Source organism: Ipomoea triloba, chromosome 4 (assembly GCF_003576645.1).
Source record: "Ipomoea triloba cultivar NCNSP0323 chromosome 4, ASM357664v1".
Classification (NCBI taxonomy): Eukaryota; Viridiplantae; Streptophyta; class Magnoliopsida; order Solanales; family Convolvulaceae; genus Ipomoea; species Ipomoea triloba.
The window spans coordinates 34244327-34261791 of NC_044919.1; the positions used below are offsets into that span (position 1 = coordinate 34244327).

The window sequence follows — 17465 nt, forward strand, 5'->3', positions numbered from 1 at the left end:
TACCTGTAAACAAATTAAAGGCACATCACATAGTAATTACAGACACAACATAATAACTACAAACACAAACGGTTAATTATGTTAACTGACCAACATGTTATGTGTCTACAGATAACTTATTTTGTACATGTAATTTTCAATTTATGTGTTAATAGTTATAATTTATGTGTCTATAATTACATGTTATGTACCTTCAATTTGTTTACAGGTACCAAAATTGTTAATTGAGGTCAAGAATGTGTAAAGTGTAGGCACATAATTTTGGACCAAATTCACTATGCAATATGAACTATGATCTATATAACAATTGCTCTCGTGGCGGACCCCCTCTCATGGAAAAACCAATATCACCATCATTTTATCCTTTAATTAGGCCAGACTAAAATTGGGTCAGACTAAAAATAAACTGCATAAGTAGTAAAACTTCAATGTCCTATTTGATATTTTTTTCCTAATTTATTGTGTTCTTGATAATTTATCATGTTTTACACAATATGTTCCGTATTACTATTTGAGACACCTAACATTTTTCCTTTTTATTATGTGTTTATTTTTTATTATTTTAGTCCCTAAAAAATGGTTAGAGATGGAAAAGCAAAGAAAAGAAGATAAAGTTGAATTACAGATCAGAGATGACTTACTGTAATCTGGCTTCGACCTTTTTCATGAATGAAACCCCGAGCTTTGTTAGTTATAAGGAACAGCTTCAAAGTGGCCGGAAAATGGATCACTTGAATATTGACAGTAATTGCAATTCTGGAATCTGAATGTTACATTTCCAGTCAGATAAATACAAGCAATCCATAATACCATTGAAATTCATGTTCATTTCCCATTACAAGAGGCCTCAGATTGATATGTACTGCCTTGAACAAGTAGACGAAAACATAGGAGGGAGAACAAACACATGAACAAAGCAATGGTGAACGCAAGTCATGTCGGTTTCATCAACCTTCCTCTCCAAATTCCTGCGTAAATCTCTCGTGCACGTCGAGATCAGATTTGCTCACTGTCGGCCTTTGTCGTGCAAGCACCTTATCAAAATCTGTCTTCGTAATGGGTGGGGGGATGATCTGCAAGGCATTAATCAGTCAGCAGAAAGAACCAATCAGTTATTAAAACTTCAGAAATCTTTAGTCTCAAAATCACTACCAATATTTTATCATTCCCAACAAGGACAAGTTTAGCGCTGATGGTTAGATTGTACATTTATGCTTATATATTATATGTTCAACACGCTCCCTCATTTGTGCAAGCCGATTTCTTTTGACGAGATTCAAGCAAACACGTGGATCATAGTCTGTTTTTATCAGGCAGCGCAGAAATTCAAACCCATTACCTCTTGCATGGGGTGATGGGGTTAACTTTGATACCAAATTAAAACATGTGCAGAGGTCTCTACTGAAAACCTAAACTGGTAGTTGGATTGCACACTTATGTTTATATATTATATATGCTCAACAAGAACAATGAGAAAATAATAATTTGAGAAGTGCTAACTATAGATGAGTAGAAGAATAGTAGCACCTTAATTTGTCAGGTCACATCAAACATATATTGCATCTGGCCTACATCCTAGTTACCAAATCTATAGGGAGCACCAAATAGTGAGGTTGATCTAATCCACTCACCCACTTACCATCAATGCCCATTATTTCTAGTGGGCATTATAAGCTCTAAGAATGAAATGAAAGATATGCTTTGATATCCCAACTAAAACCACAGCCAGCAAAAGATGAGATGTTGAGAAGAAATGACCAAAGATATCAACCGACTTTATAGACTGTGTTGCAATAACATACCTGTGAAGCAAGCCCTTTTGCAGCAAGCTCTTGCATATTTGTTTGGACAGCACCTGGTTGCTTTGGTCCACATGGCATCCATGTATCATTAGAAGTCTTAATGAAGAACATAGCATCTTGTGTTTTACGAACAGGTTCAAAGAGGACATCTTTAACCTGTTGAAGCAATGAATGAAGTGTATCCATTACAAGGGAACAGAATACATGTAATCGAACTAGCTGGTAACACTCAGCACTTACACAAACAGATATATCAGAGCCAGAAAAACCTTCCGTTTTATGAGCCAAATCTTCGAAGCCACTTTCACTCAAGTTGTGAGGGGTGTCCCCTAAATGAACCTAAGTAATTGACACAAGCAACCCAAAAAAGGTCATGAACTCCTGAATAGTAAGTCAACCCTCTCTAAAATAACTGAACTATATTCCAACAAAAAAGGAATAAACAGCACTTACTTTGAACATGTGTTGCCGCGCCTTCAAATCTGGTAGAGGGATGTATATCCGCTTGTCAAATCGTCTCCTAATTGCCTGTAGAAGACAACTGTTAGCACAAAATCAATATGGTCATGCCATTTACAATTAATTAACTATTTACCTGATCAAGAGCATATGGAGTATTTGTGGCTGCAAGGACGAGAACTTTATCATCATTATGTCCAACCCCCTGTAAAGATAATGTGTACATAAGATATGCTACCCTCCATAACCTGAAAGAATACACACAAACATAGTATTGGGGTAACTGTTACCTGCATCTGCACAAGTAGCTCTGTTTTGATACGCCTGGATGCTTCACTCTCATTTCCTTCCCCACGTTGTCCACACAAGGAATCTATTTCATCGATGAATATAATGGAAGGAGCACTCTCACGGGCCATTTGGAAAAGGTTAGAAACAAGCTTTTCACTTTCCCCCATCCACTTTGAAACAAGGTCAGATGATGATACACTGCATAAGAACAGTTGGCACTTGCCAACTTTATGGCCTAAGTATCTTGATAAAGATATATGAAAGTATATAATGGAAAATGGTGCATAAACAAAATTTTCCACCATAGGAGTATTCAGATTAGGCACCATGGTCTCTATTTACTTGCAGAAAAGTATCAGAAATCCCCGAGTTGTAAAACAGAATATTAGCATAAGATAAATGAAATGATAGGATAACAGCATAAAAGAGGAGGAAAGTGCGAATGACTGAGTAACAATAACAATAACAATAATAATAATAATAACAACAACAACAATAGCAGCAGCAGCAGCAGCAACAACAACAATAATAATAATAATAATAAATAATAATAAGCGAAATCAACCTTCCTCCTTACAATAAATTCTTTGCTATATTACCCTATCAGCCCAGGCATTCTAGGTACACTGCTGTACACAACTGAACATGAAAGGAACTGCTAAGGGATGTCAATAAGAAGTGCAGGTAAAGCTCAAGAACTATATTAAACTCTGATATCCAATGGAAACAATGGAGAAAAAGCATTTGGAGTACTAACGGTTAAACTAATATGAAGTCTATAAGTTTAGCTATTTCTGTGCCCAATGATCTTTAAGCTAGACTAACGTAACTTGAACTGAAATGTTTTGATAATTTGGTATGAAAACATATTTTATAGAAAAGATGGCTGTTTTGTAAGGAAAGCAAAAGGTCAATTTTGAAATTAAATTAAATATTAAGGTTAAATTAGTAACAAATAGTACAACTGGAGAAGCATAATGCACAACATCCATCATTTCTTAATAAAAGGCCTAAGGTCATTCCAATGTACAATTGCATAAAGCATATTCTAAGATTGATGCAAATATATATAAAGTCAACTTTATCCCATTCACCTTTATAACATAGAGATACATACATTTCAAGAGATTGTAAGATGGAATATACCTGAAAAATGTTGACTCTGCCTCAGTAGCAACAGCCTTAGCTAAGTAGGACTTCCCTGTTCCAGGAGGACCATATAAAAGAAAAGCTCTCCATGGGCGCCTCTTGCCTATAAAGAACAAAAAGTTCTCAGATTGTAACTGATATAAACTAACACTATTTACATGCCCAATTCAAAGAGCCACGACATTAACAAGAAACTATAGCATTAGTAAATATATGCTTAGAAGCATTCTCTTGACTCATCCTCTTCTTTTTTGGTAGGGGTATGGGAAGGTAAAATAATACAGTACTTAACAAAGAAGAGAAAGCAAGAGTAATGATAGTATTTGACAATCCAGTAGATTACAGTTTATGATGAAACTATGAAAGTTCTCACCCCACACAGCAAATATCCATGCTTGTAGATAAGACCATTATACAAAAACAGCCAGGTAGTCTTGTCATCAAGGTTGACATCACTAAAAGAAAATTTTCAATGTATGTTGCAAATTTTGACTTCACTAGCTAAATAGCTAATGGTAATTTTAATTGCTGAGAACTACCACAACCACATAAATTCTACCATACACTTCCCACAGCCTGCAAGGCAGTAATTTATTCTTCATAAGTCAGAGCAGTATCACTGATTCTTAGAGTCATGGTGATACATGCTGGGAGGTATGATTATTTAGGAAGTCTTAATTTTTTTAAAATTATATTACATAGCTTAGATATTAAGAAACTACTAAATAATTATTTAGCTTATTACTTAGTTCAGTTATTTAGAAGCTACTAAATAGTTATTTAGTTTATTATTATTAGTATTTTAGTTTAGGCAATTTAGTTATTTGGAAACTACCAAGTAATTAATTATTCATAGTTTAGAAATCCTTGTAATTAGTCCTATAAAATGAGTGTTATTTAGAATAATAGAAAAGCAGAAATTCAATCCCAAAAGGGGTCTAAAGGGAGTTTTGGGTCTCAAGAAAAACCAGTGTTTTCTTTTCCTTAACATTCTTTTCTTTTGTATTTTCTTGTCCGTGACATGAGCACATAACACATGGTTCATACTGTTAAAACAAACACTCTGAAAACAGAGGCAAGGTTGAATGATTTTTCCTTGCCTAGACCCTATATCAAGTGGGAAGCCTTGTGCACCTAGTCTGAAAATGTTTTAGTTCCAGAAAAAAGACAGAATGATAGAAGTTTAATCAGCATCACATTAAACAAAACTCTTTTTTATTTTATTGAGTTTTAGTGAGCCTTCCCATTGAGCTATTGAAAATCACCATTTTTGAATGATTTCTTTTTTGTTTAGTGATCCTTTAGTTCTAGACTTGTAGATACTTAAAGGATAAACACGTCATCAGAGTTTTCAAACAGTGCCCAAAGGTCCTGCATCAAAGCAGGAAAGGGAGAAGGATGAGATGTGCTCAAATAATTATTGGACTTAATACAAAGAGCACCTACGCTTCAGTGCCATCACAAGAAATAAATACTAAAGATAATAGGGCAGAGAACTTCAAGAAAATATGTTCATCCCAATTCCCACTCTATCCACCATTAAGCTTCAGGCATTACCAAATCTTCTGACAACCTAAGTTCAACTCAAATTTGCTGAAAAACAAAGCCTGCACATATTTCACATAGTGAAGTTGACTGGCATCTCAAAGTAGCTGATCACTAAAATGGCTAAAGTTATACTAAAGTATTTAGATATATAATTCAGAGCTAAATGACAACAGAAAAGAACTAGAAACTTAATAAAGTAATCAACTTTACCTATAAAACATTCCATACAGACACAGAAAAAAGCAACTCACCAGTGAAAAACTGAGGAAACTTAACAGGCAAAATCACAGCCTCCTGCAAGGCCTGCTTAGCGCTCTCTAGCCCGGCAACATCACTCCACTTGACATTAGGCTTTTCTCTAATGATCGCCGAGTTGAGCCCAGCCCGGAGCTTGGACTGCTCAGGATCCTCCCCGTCCTCCCCATCCTTAGGCTTAGTCTTAGACCTGGAAGCAACGGCCGCATCCCCGTTAGAAGCGGGGCCGGTGCCGCCCTCATCAAGCACAGCTCGGATCTCCTCGGCACGGCGCAAGTACTCCGTGAACTTCTGGGTGATCGCCTCCTTGATCTTGGGGTTCTTCTCGTACTTGAGGTGCGTCTTGAAGTATTCCAAGGCGTTCATGTACAGCGGGAACGCCTTGGCGTAGTTCCCCGCATTGTCCTCCTGCACCGCTTGCCGCACATACTCGATCGCCTGCTCTTTGAAATTGCTATACATCCTCCTCGATCATGCGTGTGTAAGTAAACACAGAGACGAACTGAGGATTTCAAAACTGAAAACCTAGAAACTGAAAAGGATTGTTTAATCGATGGATAAATCAGTAACAAATTTGAAATTCTTGGAACCCTAGAAATGAGGGGCTTTAGGAAATGAAACTATTGGAATAATTTTTGGATAATAATTAAAAATAATAATCAGAGTTTGAATTTGAATCATCAAAGTATGCTGATTCCATGGTTCGTTAAGAATGGTCTGCTCTAAAACCAAGGTGCCCCCTTTCTGCCTTCTGGAACGCGATACCGTTACCGTACTTCCGTGGGAGAATAATAATTAATTAATTATTAAAAATATTTTGATTGTATTCAAATTGATTTGTTGTTCAATTTTATTTGGAATACTAATTTTAAATATGCAGTGTGTTATTGAAAAATATTCAATAAATAAAAAAATGTAATAATAATAAAATTATATGATTATAGTAATGAAAACAAATATAAATTTTATAATTATTTTTGGGAACACTACTCTATTCCAAACTTATTTCTCGAACTAAACATGTCGTTAGAGATAAACTTTAATTGATGATAAGAAAGACTATTATGTTTTTTAACAAAAAAAAAAATTATTATATTATATAAATTTTTAAAAATTATATTGAATTTAGAAAATATTGTGTATAAAATTGATTATACTTTTATGTAAATGAAAATAATTTTTTTCAGATAATTTTTGTTTTTGTTTTAATTACAGTTTTAGTTCATTTATTAGACGAGTTGGGTAGGGTTTACTCAGGCCTGCCCCGTTTAACTCGTGGACTGATTGAGTTAAACAGGTTGACCATGGGCTACTTGTCCCATAATATTTTTTTTTTTATCTTAGTTGTCCCATGAATCCAACCATTTAGAGCGCTTTAGACAAAACTGGCAAATTATACCGTGCACCACGTACCTAAACGACGTTGTTTTGAGCATTGTAAACTAATCGTCCGTTTTTTTAGAAATCATGTTTCCCGTTTCGGCCGATCTCTGTATTTATGTTAATATTCTATGTATTCCAGGCAATCATTCTGTGTATTCTAGGCAACCGTTCTGTGTATTCTAGGCGACCGTTATGTGTATTCATGTTAGTAACACATGTTGTGATGTGTTTGTGCATTCGAATGTTTAGGAGGATGAGTTCTGTGTATTTTGTGTCAATATTCTGTGTATTCATGTTATTAACACAGGTTGTGATGTGTTTGTGCATTCGAATGTTAGGAGGATGAGTTCTGTGTATTGTGTGTCAATATTCTGTGTATTCTGGGCAAACATTCTGTGTATTCTAGGCAAACGTTCTGTGTATTCTAGATAATAATTATGTGTATTCTAGATAATAATTATGTGTATTATAGATAATGAATTCCCTGGAGTTATTCGCGTCCGCCTCCACTAACACCAAAACGACGTTGTTTTACGTACGTGGTGCACATTGCTATGTGCACCGTGGTGCAGGGTATAACGATTGGACAAAACTCTCCATAAACAAATTATATGTCAACTATGTAAAGAACAATAAAAGCTCTAATTTTTACGGAAGTACTACATAAAGATGAGGGTAAAACTCAATTAGGAACATTTTGACAACTTTTGTGAACTCACGAGGGTTTTTGTCAACCAGACCAAGGTTTACATGAATGAAACTACTTCTCCCAATGGTCTAAGCATACCAAAGAGCTCATTAGGGCTTGCCCTATTTAATTAGTTGAGCATAGAACTCAAGAATAGACTTTAAAGCATATATTTGGGCTAGCCTTTTGGTCCGTCAGTTTGCACGTAAGTCAGTTGAGTTGTAGATCCCAACCCATTTTTAAAAACTGACAAGGTAGAGCTCAATCCTTTTTCTCCCAACCCGTGACGGCTCATCCTATACAAGTCAAGCTGTCCCGTTTTTACAGTTCTACATCAACATCCAAATTAGTTAAAGTCATGGCCCCTCCCTAATTCATAGGGAAAGCATATTAATAAATAATAATTGACTTAATCCATTCTAACAATGCTAATTGGCCCAACGGAGTATTTATGACGTCTCATCATTCTAATAAGTGTGAATGGTAGTTATTGCATACACATTTGAGTCAGCATCACAACACAACAGATAAGACATTATCTTGAGAGAAAATTACCATTTTGGTCCACTGACCATAGAGGTCTTGTTCATTGCAATTCACGACTTTCAAAACTGTTAATTTTATATCTTGACTATTCAATTTTTATCAATTTTAGTCACTTTAGCCAAATTTGTGGCCAAATTTCGCCTGGAAAACTTAATGCTCCAATAAATACTCTTAACAACAAAACAATGCATCTTGTTTTTAGAGTATTTATTTAAACATTAAGTTTTTCCGGCGAAATTTGGTTGTCAATTTGGTCAGAGTGATCAAAATTGCTAAAAATTGAATAGTCAAGGTATAAATTAACAATTTTAAAAGTCGTGGATTACAATTAAATAGGGACAAGGGTCAAATAGACCACCAACTATATACTAAAGTGCAATTAGACCCTCAAACTAAAAAAAATTTCAATTAGACCCTTAAACTTGTTCAACTAGAAAGAGTAACGTATTCTACTTTAAAATTATTTCATATTAAAAATCAAAGGGCTTAATTAATCTCGTACTTTGTATTAGGAGAACCTTAAACTTTATTAAATTGACTAGTCACAAACATATCACACTTTGTGCAATTAAATAAGTGTTCAATGTGACAAAAGATACTTAGACTAATAGATTATAATGAGAAAAAAATAATATATATACTCATTATATTATGAACAAAGAAAAAATATAAAATTATAAAGAATTTGTTAGTGCCTAAAAAGATATTCACAATCCATGAATTATTATTATATTTAATTTAATGATATTAACAATTTAGAGAGAATAAACTAAAAAATGTAAAATAAATAAAAATTATACATGTACAATTGAATGAACACAATGTATAAATTAACATCACAATCAATTATACAGACATATTTTACACACACACATATATATAATTATTTTTAGATGAGAAATATCTTTAACGAGGTATTTGGTTGTACGACAAACTTTTTTCTTAATTTTTTAAAAAGTTGAGAAAAATGTTGTTTGGTTTATGGAATTCATTTTTTGAATGGAAAATGAATTCCTCGTATTTGAAGAAAACAAATTCTTTGCAAATGTTTAGTAAGTGGGAAAAAAATATAACATGTTATGATTATTTTACCTTCATTAAACATTCTTAATTACCTAAGCATAAATGAAACTAGGGCTGTTAGCGAACAGAGCTTTCGACAAACTACTCGTGTTCGAGCTCGATAAGCGTTCGTTTATGTCCGTTTATTAAGGTAAATGAACATTAACAAACAAAATTTAGAGCTCGATTAATAAACGAATAGAGTCTGAACAGTGGTAAGCTCGTTTGTTAAGTGTTCGCGAACAAGCTCGTTTGTGCTTGTTTAGTAGTGTTCGTGAACAAGCTCGTTTGTGTTCGTTTAGTAGTGTTCACGAACAAGCTCGTTTAATGTTCATTTAATAATGTTTGCGAACGTAGCTTATTTCTTGTTCACGAACATGTGCAGGTGTTTGGTTATTAAGTGTTCACAAACGTGTTCATGAACGTAAATGAACATGTTTGTGAACGTGTTTGTTAATGTTTGCGAACACGTTCGTGAACGTGTTCACGAACATTAACGAACACTAACGAACGCTTAACAAATGAACAAGAACAGAATTTTAAAAAACCTTAACAAACGAACACGAACACGAACACCCCAAAATCCTTAACAAACGAACACGAACAACCTCCGTTCGTTTATGTTCGGTTCGTTAACAGCCCTAAATGAAACGTTCTTAATTACCTAGAGAGATATTAATCTTTATACTTATTATTCCTTATAATTCCAACCTAATCAAACAATAAAATCATTATTCTCAGTAATTTAGTTCCCACTAACCAAACAATAGAATTCATCTTCTAAGTAATTTCTTTTTTTTTTTTTATAGAATTTTAATTTTATTGTCCTTTAAATATGTTTTGTGAACCAAAGGTAAATGACAAAAACTTGCGTCAGGCCGTCTCACATATCCTTGTCCGTGAGATGGGTCAGGTTAAGACGAAATGAAATACTTATACTATGAAATGTAATACTAAATCATCAAAAGTATTATGTTTTCTTTTATAAATGCAGCATTACTTATAAAGGAAAATATAATACTTTTTATAAAAAAAAGGGTAATACTTTTATATTAAAATTTAAAAAAAAATATTTGTCCTTAAAAGTATTATGTTTTTTCTTATAAGTAACAAATATTTTACTCATAATTTAGTATTAATTTACTAATATAAGTATTACAATTGCATATTGATTTGGTCCGATCCAACCCCTTTTATATATCTCTCTCATATATAAGGATTCAGTTTCACACAAGTGTGATCCAACGTAAATCTTTGTCACCAATCCTGCGTACGGGACAAGTCTAGCAGTCAAGCCCATCCAATTGCCTGCAAAGAAGACTTCCAAACCATGTCACAGTCAACTCAATTAATTCCGAAAACGTCCCAAACAAGTTGCAACCAAATGACCAATCGTTATATTATAGTTTATAGACGTAGGAATTTGGTTTAAAAGAATGAATTAAAGAATAAAAAGAAAAAAAATTATAATTTCATGAGAAAAAAATAAGATGTGAATAAAATAGGTATTCAAATTATTTGGTAGACATGCATGAATAAAATTACTAGGAATAAGTGATATAAATATTAAAATTTTATTGTGTAACAACAATAACAACAACAACAACAACAACAATAATAATAATAATAATACGGAGTAATAATTAAGGATAATGTTGTAATTTTTTTCCTTTTCATCCGCCATTGAATTGAAATTAATGGGAGGAGCCATATGAATTTCAACTCTACAAAAAGAGGAGATTGCAATTCTATATAACCAATCAATGTACTTGTGCTCTAGTCCACACAAAATTAGGCTATAGTTGAATTATTACAAGTTTACAACTACAACCTACCTATATACAAATTCATATTCAATGTACTAATTAAAAATAATTATTTATCAATAATTCACATTGTAATATGGACTATGATCCACAGTGTAATTTGTTCAGTGCGAACTTTTTGATTCAAATCTATGACTAGGCAAATTATATTATAGACCATGGTCTACAATGCAATATTGGCCATTGACAAATGTTCATTTCTAGTATACTGAAAGTTAATTTTTAATATATTGAAAGTTCATTTTTAATATATTGAAAGTTCATTTTTAGGTAGTATACCAAAAAATAAACATTCAATATACTAAAAATAAACTTTCAAAAAATGAACATTCAATATATTAAAAATGACCTTATATCAGTGGTCTACCTTGCAATGCGGACTATGGTCCATGACATAATGATTGACCACACGAGCACCTGATTTACAATATTCCATTTTATTTTTAAAATAAACACGGAGTATAATCACAAAATGTAATATCACATCAGCCTTTAAAATATATGAGAGATTATCAAATTGACTCTTTTTTAATACTTGATTACTAACCAATTTAAAAAAAAAAAAACTCGTAGAAAAGTTAATTAATAAACAATTTTTTTTTGTTATTTTCTTGTCTATTTTATTTCTTAATATTAACATCTTGAAGTGTCAATAAAACTCTTTATATTCATCGAAGATTGATTGTAACACGCGTTAAAAATGATCTATTTATAAATTAAATACAAATAAGTTACATAAAGTTTTATAATCCTAACTTTGCATGATAATGAAGAAATTGGTTTATTCACAACAACTTTGCTTTTCCATTTTATGCGGATCGGATAGTCAAACGAAAGTTAGTTTCTTCACAAGAAATGCTTTCTCTATTTTAATAATGAGGTTAGTTAGGTGAATCGAAAGAATCTTTAAATGGGCAAACTTTTAGTTCAAACATTCTTTAAAGTATAGTTAGATATTCCCAACTGCACCAAATTCTAATAGGAATATAGGTTTGAGATTATAGTTTGGTGTAGTTCTTAGGTTTGATATATAATTTGGTGTACTTGGTCATTAACAATTTTAATATATGATTTTACTTGGGCTTTTTTGACACGTCTAGCTGAAAAGTTAGAATATTATAAGCTAATTAACTGAAATTAAAGTGTTTGGTGAAATTAATTGTTGAATTAGCTGATAAGTGTAAAAAAGACATAAAAAATGATAAACTAAGATATTAATATTTTGATTAATGAATGGTAGATTATGTTATTTTTATAAATTAATAAAGATAAAAAAAGAAAAAAAAATTTAAAAAAAATCATGAGCTTATTTTGAAACACGTTCAAAATGAGCTATTATTTTAAGTCCATGTGTTACCAAATAAGGCTCATGGAGTGTTTGGTAAATAGTTGTTAGCTGATTAAGTTAGTGAGTTTGACTAGTTGATAGCATTAGGTGATTGTAGAAAAGTGTGTGGTAAATTAGCTGATAGCTAGTTACATGCAAAATGACTTTTTCAAAAAAGATGCTTTGAAGAACTTTTTGAATTTTAGCATTTTGGAGCAGTAAGCTTTTACAAAGAAACTAATTAATCAAATACTCATATTGATTCTTTAACCAAGTCAAACAGCTAATAATGATCAAAATAAGTCAAAATTAACTGATAAACTATGTTACCAAACAAGGCTTATAAGTTATTTGTAGGTTAAAATAAACTATAAGCTTTACTAAATACAGACTTAGAGTTAAAAATGTGTAATTTACTGTTAAAATATCATTTTGATCAAAAGAAAAAAGGCATTGCTATGTCATAACATTTAATTGTATAATATCTTCTAATCTTAACTTTTGGCACACTGAAATATTATAAACTAACAATTAATTGTGACTCAGTGTACAAACCTAAAGTCCGATCCTTTACAAAATTTGTTGACTTGTATTTGGTACAAGTGACACTCATCTAGATCAACATATATATGAGCATGAAAATTTAAATCGAAATCAGAATTAAATATTTAGTACTTTGTAGTAAGAATGTGTTTTAGATAATAATAAAAGTAGCATGTTTGGTAATGGGTAGTAGAGTAAAATATAATCATTACTAAATGATTAGTAGGGTTTAAAGGATATGGGAATAAAATATGAAAATAAGGTGAGAGTTATTAATCAAATGTGATTTATTTATGGCTTTTAAAATATTTAACATGTGTAAATAAATATTTTTGTCACATTTGAGTCACAGTCGAATATTAAAAGTGGCGAACAAAATGTACGTGTCAAGAAGGAAAAAAAAAAAAAAGAATATTGTAGTATAATTTGTAGAATGTTTGTAATTGGAGAATGACATGATTGTTGTATTCTTACCTAATGGCCACTAAAACAAAAAATAAAATGTATTTTCTTAGGATTTAATTCAATAGTTTAAATGTCACTCTAAAAGTCTTGTTCTAATAGTTTAAGAAGTGATGAAGATTCTTTGTACGCAGAGTATACAAGTAACGTTGAAAACTGAAAACTGATTGGACGACTCGCGATTTAACTCTTTCAGTGCCAACGCTTGTGAGGAGGATTCTAAATACTTAGAATTAGTCTAGTGTAAACTGAAAAAACCTAATTTATTAGCATAGTTGAAAAAATCGTTAAGCGCTCCTCGGACACCCAGAGGGCACCTAGCGCCTAACTGCCTAAGGCACCTAGGCGGCGATTAATCAACGCCGGGATGTTCGTGTAATTTTTTATTTTATTTTTTATTTTTTTAAAAAATTGTTTAAAACTAATAATTATAAACTATTTAATACTTTAATAGTTAATACTAAAATATTAAATATTAACCTAAAAAGCATATAGAGTTTGAACAATTTAAGATTATTTGGTTCAAAATGATGTTGTTTTATGTGAAATAACTCATTTAAAAAGAAAGACTAATAACTAATCGGCCGACTAAGCGGCCTAGTCGATTGCCTAAACCACTAATTATAATGATATGCTAGGCGATTGACCCGTGTATAGACATGATTTTTGCAATACTATCAATTAGTCGGTACGAAATAATAATAATAATAATAATAATAATAATAAAATGCCCATTCTATTTTCACAAAATGTACATTGCATTATTTGCATCCATTAAAGATTCATTGATTCCAAAGTGGAACAACACGTCAGCGTCTCCCCCCAAGGCCCCATATTGTTCCTCGTCTGGTCTAGGTCTTATCTCGCCCCTCTTTCTGTCAACCCCAACTTCAAAGTTTTGATCTTTTTAACTCATTGTTTATCTGCACATGTATACAATATAGATCGATATGAACGGAGACATTCAATATATATATTTCTCAGCTGAGGAGTGAACACCGAAGTAGATCGATCTCTCCCTCTCTTTTTTGTCTGAATATGAAACGCACCCGGAATCTGCTGATTTCCTCGAGATCTCTCCGCATTGTTTGCTCCGAACTTTAGCGTTAATACGAGCTTCTCCTCCTCTGTGTATTGGGGCCTGGGTTTTCATTCGGGCACACACAATGAAGCGGAAGGTGCGCCCACTTTTCAGCATACTTCTGTTCATAGCTCTGGGGGGGACGCTTTTCGTGCGGGTCGTTCTTCGGTATTGCTCGGTTCAGTCAAGAATCGGGAACCCATTTGTGAAAATGCCTAAAGCTGTAGTCTTTAATGATACCCTTCTCAAGTATGCGAGTCTGGATGTTGGGGAGCCTCAGTTGAGGAAAGAGGTTGATGAGCTTTTAGAAGGTAATTTCAGAACCCATGGTCGCCATAGATCTTTTTTGTCTTCTGGTAGATATCATATTGACCTTAGAATTAGGTCAGCTAAAGGGGTGCCTTTGCAGCTCCGGTCCCCGGAGTTTAACCTGCTGTGGCTGAGCTTCCGGAGGTATTTGCGTGATTGGTTTCGAAATAGGAAGCTTCAGACTGATTCCATGATTGGTTTGTTGCATGGAGTGAAAGTTTTGATTGATAAGCACAATGGGAAATCGGAAATGGAGAGGGAGAGGTACAGTTCTTGTGCAGTTGTGGGGAATAGTGGGATTTTATTGAATAGTGAGTATGGGAAGGTGATTGATGGGCATGAGGTTGTGATTCGATTGAACAATGCAAGAACTGGAGGGTTTGAGAGGAATGTGGGCTCAAAAACAAGTATTTCCTTTGTGAATAGTAATATATTGCATCTATGTGCTAGGAGGGAGGGGTGTTTCTGTCATCCTTACGGGCTAAACGTGGCGATGATTATGTATATTTGTCAACCGGTGCATTTCTTTGATTATCTGGCCTGCAATGCCTCCTTCAAATCCCCATTGGTTGTCACTGATCCGCGGTTTGATGTGATGTGTGCTAGGATTGTGAAGTACTATTCGTTGAAACGGTTTGTGGAGGTTTCGGGGAAGAATGTTGAGGAATGGGGAGCCTCTCATGACGGGGTTAACTTTCATTACTCCTCGGGTATGCAGGCGGTGATGCTGTCTTTGGGGTTGTGTGAGAAGGTTAGCATTTTTGGATTTGGCAAATCCGCATCAGCTAAACATCATTACCACACCAATCAGAAGGCCGAGCTCAAGTTGCACGACTATGAGGCAGAGTATGATTTCTACCGGGATTTGGTGGAGAGACCGCAGGTAATACCATTCATCCCGGGTAATTTCAAGGTTCCTCCTGTTGCTATATACCAATGATATTTTCCAAGTTTACAACTTTTGCCCTCATGTGCCATGCTTAGATTGTTTTGTCAAGTTCCAAACTTTCTTATGCTGTAATAGTAGTCTCCCATGTGTAAGGTAACGGGAGGATATACTGTCTAAAGACTTAAATATCAAAGCCCCTGATTTGTGCAAGGTTCGGGGTGCAACTCAAGTGTAAAATGGAATGACAAGTGCTGAATTGTATGTTTTTTTAATCTTTTGCAAGAGTTGTTCCAAGTCCTAATAGAATTTATTATGCCATGCTGCCCTAATTACATTAAGGCACGTAGGAGATACTAACGAACTTGTGTTAACTAAAGTGTAGGTAATCCTGTCTTCACATATTGCTGCTAGGGTGCTAGTTGCTCAGGTCTCTATGCAAAATTTGATAATATCACACGAGTAATGTGAACGTACACACTATATAATCAACCACGTCCAGAAGAAGATTATGATCAACCAAGATCTTTTATGCAGTGCAATATTCTTGAAATTCAACTGGGGAATTACAGTTAATGCATGCTTCTTTTTATTGATATTGACATAGGAAGGCCAGTTTTACATAAGTTGTTGAGCTGCAAAGATTATATTTTTAATCTTTTGATATATACTGTGCAAGTTTTCCTCATGGAATGGTTCCTCGATAGTAAATAGATAAGGACTTGCTTCATTTGTTGAGCTCCAAGATATGATTTGATTTAGCTTGGAGTTCCCTTATAGTTTGATCGATATCTCGAACGTCTCTAACTGAGATATGCTTTTTGAGGCAGTCTGCTTCATTTAAGTATTGCTGAATAAAATTTGAATGCATGACTTGATTTATCCGGAGTTCCCTTATTTGTTTGATTGATATCTTGAACATCTCTAGCTGAGATATGCCATGTGATTATGTGAAGTAGCGAAAAAGGCACTATTTGGAAAAGAGTACTTCATTTAGGTATTGCTGAACAAAACTGGAATGCATGTGACTTGATTTAGCCGGAGTTCTCTTGTAGTTTGATTGATATCTTGAACGTCTTTAAGTGAGAAATGCCCTTATTAGGCAGCGAAAAGAGCGTTATTTGAGTATGCCTTCTTAGTTCTTAATATCCATCCTTAAGCCCCGCTTTTATATATTTTACTTTTAGAGTACTACTTTTGGGCGTGAAAGTAGAAGAGAAAAAGTACCCGTAGCGATGATCATCAGTTGTGAACCTCAGAGCCAGAGGAAAGATGTTGATACTTGATACTTCTCGTTTATGCCTCTCTTGTTAATGGCGATTCTGTTATCTGGTATTAGGCTAGTGGCTATTTGCACAAGTAATCAACTACCCCAAAATATGTTTGAAAAACACCCCGCTTCCAAGAAAACGAGTTGCAGCTCTATTAGTACAGTAGTTTCTGATTTGGTGGGAACTAGTTAGAGACATGCTTTATTATGGTAAAGTTTTTGCATTTTACATCATACAGAGTATTACAGTTATCTGTTTTTATTGTATTTTTGTATCCCTGTGAGATTTGTTGGGCTTTTGTCTACTCTGTAGTTGGGAACATTGTAGGGGAAAAAGGGAATTGGTTTCACAAAGAGAGATTGGTGATGAAATGAAGCCTTGATCCAGATATACACACTCAATTCTTTGTATCAGACAATAAACTTGAGATATGAACTGTTCTATGGTGGAATCAACGATCACATACATGAGCCTTGTTGCCAGTTTTGAGCAGATTTCGTTCGCACTTATCCTTCGGGAAGGGAACAGGTATGCCGATTTCATGGCGAACCTTGGTCGAAGTTTTTGAGGAGCCTCC

The 17465-nt window shown here is 33.7% G+C and overlaps 2 protein-coding genes across 2 annotated transcripts; one reads left to right on the plus strand and one right to left on the minus strand.

Moving 5' to 3' along the window:
• Window positions 1-712: 712 nt before the first annotated feature.
• Window positions 713-6259, minus strand: LOC116016928 (protein SUPPRESSOR OF K(+) TRANSPORT GROWTH DEFECT 1). The gene is made up of 8 exons (XM_031257389.1): window positions 5501-6259; window positions 3699-3804; window positions 2552-2750; window positions 2398-2466; window positions 2256-2330; window positions 2043-2141; window positions 1803-1958; window positions 713-1073 (listed from the first exon to the last, which is right to left on the minus strand). Exons 1-8 carry the CDS (start codon window positions 5964-5966, stop codon window positions 948-950), a joined length of 1296 nt encoding a protein of 431 aa, XP_031113249.1. The 5' UTR covers window positions 5967-6259; the 3' UTR covers window positions 713-947.
• A 7904-nt stretch (window positions 6260-14163) lies between these two features.
• LOC116017306 (beta-1,6-galactosyltransferase GALT29A) lies at window positions 14164-15933 on the plus strand. The gene has a single exon (XM_031257862.1). It carries the CDS (start codon window positions 14508-14510, stop codon window positions 15669-15671), a length of 1164 nt encoding a protein of 387 aa, XP_031113722.1. The 5' UTR covers window positions 14164-14507; the 3' UTR covers window positions 15672-15933.
• Window positions 15934-17465: the final 1532 nt, after the last annotated feature.

Coding starts and splice junctions, on each gene's coding strand:
- LOC116016928 (XM_031257389.1), bottom strand. CDS start 5,966: ATGTATAGCAATTTCAAAGAGCAGGCGATCGAGTATGTGCGGCAAGCG. Junction 3,805..5,500: donor GTTTCCTCAGTTTTTCACTG/GTGAGTTGCTTT, acceptor TGTTCTTTATAG/GCAAGAGGCGCCCATGGAGA. Junction 1,074..1,802: donor CAAAAGGGCTTGCTTCACAG/GTATGTTATTGC, acceptor AATGCCTTGCAG/ATCATCCCCCCACCCATTAC.
- LOC116017306 (XM_031257862.1), top strand. CDS start 14,508: ATGAAGCGGAAGGTGCGCCCACTTTTCAGCATACTTCTGTTCATAGCT.